This window comes from Lampris incognitus, chromosome 6, assembly GCF_029633865.1.
Source record: "Lampris incognitus isolate fLamInc1 chromosome 6, fLamInc1.hap2, whole genome shotgun sequence".
Lineage (NCBI taxonomy): Eukaryota > Metazoa > Chordata > Actinopteri > Lampriformes > Lampridae > Lampris > Lampris incognitus.
This window is the reverse complement of record NC_079216.1, coordinates 60276545-60281544: the sequence shown is the minus strand read 5'-3', so window position 1 is coordinate 60281544 and position 5000 is coordinate 60276545. Positions and strand designations below refer to the sequence as shown.

General features: G+C 43.8%; 1 protein-coding gene across 1 annotated transcript in view; it reads left to right on the top strand.

Moving 5' to 3' along the window:
* Nucleotides 1-1000: 1000 nt before the first annotated feature.
* map2k1 (mitogen-activated protein kinase kinase 1) overlaps nucleotides 1001-5000 on the top strand; it is a 20740-nt gene continuing 16740 nt past the window's right edge. The window contains exon 1 of the mRNA XM_056281360.1: nucleotides 1001-1287. Within this exon, the coding sequence (XP_056137335.1) occupies nucleotides 1205-1287 (83 nt within the window). The 5' untranslated portion in view covers nucleotides 1001-1204. The remainder of the gene's footprint in view (nucleotides 1288-5000) is intronic.

Genomic DNA, 5000 nt, shown 5'->3' with positions numbered 1-5000 from the left:
AAAATAAAAATGACGTGAAACTTTTTAGTATAATCCTCTCCTGTATTTTCACAATGTGTGTCTGGTGTCTGGTGTGTGTCTGTGTGAGAGTCTATAAACGGCCAAACTAAAGCGCTTGGGGCCTTGATTCTTTTTGGAGGTTATTGGGGATGATCAGGGGCACCTATAAAAAAATAGCAGAAAATTAAAAATGCATAACTATGCATAAATATGCAAAATATGCATTTTTCTAAAAATGGCCCAAAACCACTTTTCTCGGCATTTCAGATGATTCTGAGCATCTTTGATTTTTTTCGCCTATATAAAAAAAATTCCTGGGACTTAGAAATGTTTTGGCATTATGCAAAATAAATGCATTTTTGCAAAAATGCACTTATGATCCTCATTTTTTTTTGGAGGTGGTAGGTATTGTTCCAGAGAGGACCAGAAAAATAGCAGAAAATTAAAATAATTATAATAATTATGCATAATTATGCAAATATGCATTTTCTAAAAATGGCTAAAAACCACTTTTCTCAGCATTTCAGATGATTCCGAGCATTTGGGGGGAGGGAGTTGGAGTAGTGGGGGGGGGGTTAGGGGCAGGGGGAAGGCGGTTAGCTGGCAGGATGAAGAGGAGGGAGATTTAGACGGGTGGATAACCAAACCGCTACATTGTAGCGGGGTTCTTCCAGTAGAAGAATATAATTTACAAAAAAAGCCCTATATTAAAGTTTTTAATGTATTTTATATTGACGTTATTTCAACCTCTCATCTTAATTTTTTTTTTTTTTCTGTCGTTCCTTTGTGTGCACCTGGTCCTCCTGCTCTAGTATGGAAACGTTATTGCCATGCTGTTTGAAATTGTTGAATAACTAAATGTTAAAAAGTACTGTTATCGGCCGGTAGGGGTCGCGCTTCCCCATGCACGGCCACGCTGCCCAGAAGACGAGTGTAAATATTTTTCTGACGTATCATCCCAGAATCATTCACATCCACCCATTGAGCCGCAGATCAGCGCGCCTGCCGCCTGCCGGGGCTGTACTCGCACGTAGCAACGTCGCTCGGCTCTTTCCACGCCAGATTCTGATCCGGTCGGCTTTAGTAAATCTGAGACCGGACCTTCTGTCAGACTTGGGATCCGGATTCTTCACGCTTTTTGTTTTGTTTTTTTTTTGTTTTTTTTTGGTGGCGTCTACATCAGTGCGCGCGCCCTGTGCTCAACATGCAGAAGAGAAGGAAGCCCGAGCCGATCCAACTCAACCCCATTCCTGATGGGAACGCTATAAACGGTACCGGTACTACAGAGTAAGTAGAGGCGTTCGGCTATCTGCGGTTCCGGTTGTTTTAACGGTCTGCGAGTTGGCTCTCGGGTTTGTCATCGCCGAGTAATGTTCAGATGTGGTCGAATGGCCACACACGTACACGTACGGTGCATTCATTGACAAAAAAAATGTGTGTTTCTAAACTTCTCTGCTGGTCCGCAGTCTTGAGACGATAGTGTGTGCGTGCGTGTGCGTGTGCGTGGGCGCGCGTGTGCGCGTGGGCGCGTGTTCCCAGGGTGATGGAGCAACTGAGCACAACACCCAAGGTGGTTGCTGCTGACCTGCATCCTCGCCAGGGAAATCTGAGTAATACCCCACTGCTTTAAAAGTCAATAGATTGGACTTCTCTTCTTCTTCTTCTTCTTCTTCTTCTTCTTCTTCTTCTTCTTCTTCTTCTTCTTCTTCTTCTTCTTCTTCTTTTTTAAAATTTTGCTCAGTTTTATGAGCTGTTGTGGGGAAACCACAGGTGCGATCCTTTGCGACAGTTACTTGACAGATTTGTTGTTGTTGTTGTTGTTGTTGTTGTTGTTGCCCTCCTTCCCCACAGAGATCTGCTCACTCAGCCGCAGCCCTCCTCGAGCGCTGCATCAAATCATCCTCCGCCAGAGTCATCGCAGCGGTGTCGACGATGACTCCATCCTCCCCTCGCCTACACAGCCCCCTCGGTGGCCAGCGATTAGTCGGTTGACCTCTGCAGCGAGACCACGTTAGAAAACCCCGACTTCTGCGTGGCGAGGGTGTTTCGTGCCCCGCCGCCGTTATCGAATAAGAAAGAATAATGGGGATGCTGAATTGTTGTGACACCGCGCTCCAGTTTTCAGCTCGGTCTGCAACCGTGCCAGCCCTCCGCCATCAACCGCTCACGCCGGATCACCTAAAATGAGAATTACATAAACTCCAGCCCACAAAGTGCTGGGGAATAACCGGTGTCCCCAAATGTGTCCTCGTGTCTCACTCGATCCGTTGTTTTCGATGTTTGGATTATGAGAAATTTGTCATGTTTAAATGATGAAATGACTTCTATTGCCTTATATTACTTCTATTGGGTTGTATGACTTCTATTGGGTTATATGACTTCTATTGGGTTGCATGACTTCTATTGGGTTGCATGACTTCTATTGGGTTATATGACTTCTATTGGGTTGTATGACTTCTATTGGGTTGTATGACTTCTATTGGGTTATATGACTTCTATTGGGTTGTATGACTTCTATTGGGTTATATGACTTCTATTGGGTTGTATGACTTCTATTTGGTTGTATGACTTCTATTGGGTTATATGACTTCTATTGGGTTGTATGACTTCTATTGGGTTGTATGACTTCTATTGGGTTATATGACTTCTATTGGGTTGTATGACTTCTATTGGGTTGTATGACTTCTATTGGGTTATATGACTTCTATTGGGTTGTATGACTTCTAATCGGGTTGTATGACTTCTATTGGGTTGTATGACTTCTATTGGGTTATATGACTTCTATTGGGTTGTATGACTTCTATTGGGTTGTATGACTTCTATTGGGTTATATGACTTCTGTTGGGTTGTATGACTTCTATTGGGTTGTATGACTTCTATTGGGTTGTATGACTTCTATAGGGTTACATGACTTCTATTGGGTTGTATGACTTCTATTGGGTTGTATGACTTTTATAGGGTTATATGACTTCTATTGGGTTGTATGACTTCTATTGGGTTGTATGACTTCTATTGGGTTATATGACTTCTATTGGGTTGTATGACTTCTATTGGGTTGCATGACTTCTATTGGGTTGTATGACTTCTATTGGGTTGTATGACTTCTATTGGGTTATATGACTTCTATTGGGTTGTATGACTTCTATTGGGTTGTATGACTTCTATTGGGTTGTATGACTTCTATTGGGTTGCATGACTTCTATTGGGTTGTATGACTTCTATTGGGTTGTATGATTCTATTGGGTTGCATGACTTCTATTGGGTTCCATGACTTCTATTGGGTTATATGACTTCTATTGGGTTGTATGACTTCTATTGGGTTGTATGACTTCTATTGGGTTGTATGACTTCTATTGGTTTATATGACTTCTATTGGGTTATATGACTTCTATTGGGTTGTATGACTTCTATTGGGTTGTATGACTTCTATTGGGTTAAATGACTTCTATTGGGTTGTATGACTTCTATTGGGTTGTATGACTTCTATTGGGTTATATGACTTCTATTGGGTTGTATGACTTCTATTGGGTTATATGACTTCTATTGGGTTGTATGACTTCTATTGGGTTGTATGACTTCTATTGGGTTATATGACTTCTATAGGGTTATATGACTTCTATTGGGTTATATGACTTCTATTGGGTTGTATGACTTCTATTGGGTTATATGACTTCTATAGGGTTATATGACTTCTATTGGGTTATATGACTTCTATTGGGTTGTATGACTTCTATTGGGTTATATGACTTCTATTGGGTTGTATGACTTCTATTGGCTTATATGACTTCTATTGGGTTGTATGACTTCTATTGGGTTGTATCACTTCTATTGGGTTGTATGACTTCTATTGGGTTGTATGACTTCTATTGGGTTGTATGACTTCTATTGGGTCGAGCATTCTTGGTCTCAGTTGTTGGGACAGTTTCAGACCGAGCCCTCACAGTGTTATTGTCTTGCTCATAGCGGATCACAGCACCTTAAGGGTATTTTATGTTCACACACCAGGACCTTTTTTTCCTTTTTGTTGATAAGAGTAGGGGATGAGAACAGCATGTTCATACCGTGTGTGGGAAGGTCTGCGGCGATAAATGGAAATGTTGTGTTGTGGACGGCGTGCGCTCGGTTCCTGCTGCGGAGTGGGTTTTCTGCATGACATAATGTATGGCTGGAGCAGGGTGCATTCCTTCTGTGCTGCTGGGCAGGCTGCGGCGGGCCAATCAGCGGGAATGTTAGAATGAAGCACACACCAGGAACTCTGATTCAAGGCTTTGGAAGTCTCTGCCACAGACAGGAATTTTCTGGAACCCCTCTTCCCGGCATGATTACGGCAGGAAGTCACAACCGGTGTTGTGTGTGCAAGTGTGTGTGCGTGTGTGTGTGTGTTTAAGAGGGGTCTTAGTCTAATTCCTCTTTCCGGCCGAGTAATACTGTTATACTGTGGCAGCCAGCCGGACGGAGTGAAAGTGACATACTGCTGACAGAAAGGCGTTGAACCTTGGAGTCGGTTCGCCTTCCTTTTCCATAAAAAGCCAAGTTTTATCCGGGTCCGCTCTTCCAAATGTCTTGCGGCATCTCGGCACAAAACCTAACATGGGCACGCTATTATCTCCCACTTATATCCGTTTTTGTTCCCCATTTTGGGAGGATCTGATACTTCTTGGAGGTTTTCCCATCATGCACCAAATGCATCCACCAATGCTGATTCGGGCCTGTGGAAAAAGTTGGGAGCGTCGCACTTTAGTAAAGCCCAAGAAGGCCATACATCCCCTATTGTGCTGCGCAGCCCAGTCGTATAAGCTCCCTCTCTTTTAATGGCCCGGTCTTGAGCTTGCGGTATCACGACACTCGCACGGGCTCGCCGTGCAGACCCGCGCCGCTCCACCCGAACGTTCAAGGCGAGCGGAGGTTTGTTCTCCGTGCCGGTCACAACACGGGGCCCTGAAACCTGCAGGCGGGCTCGTAAAACGCGGAGAGCAGCATTAAAGTAGGCTTCACACCAC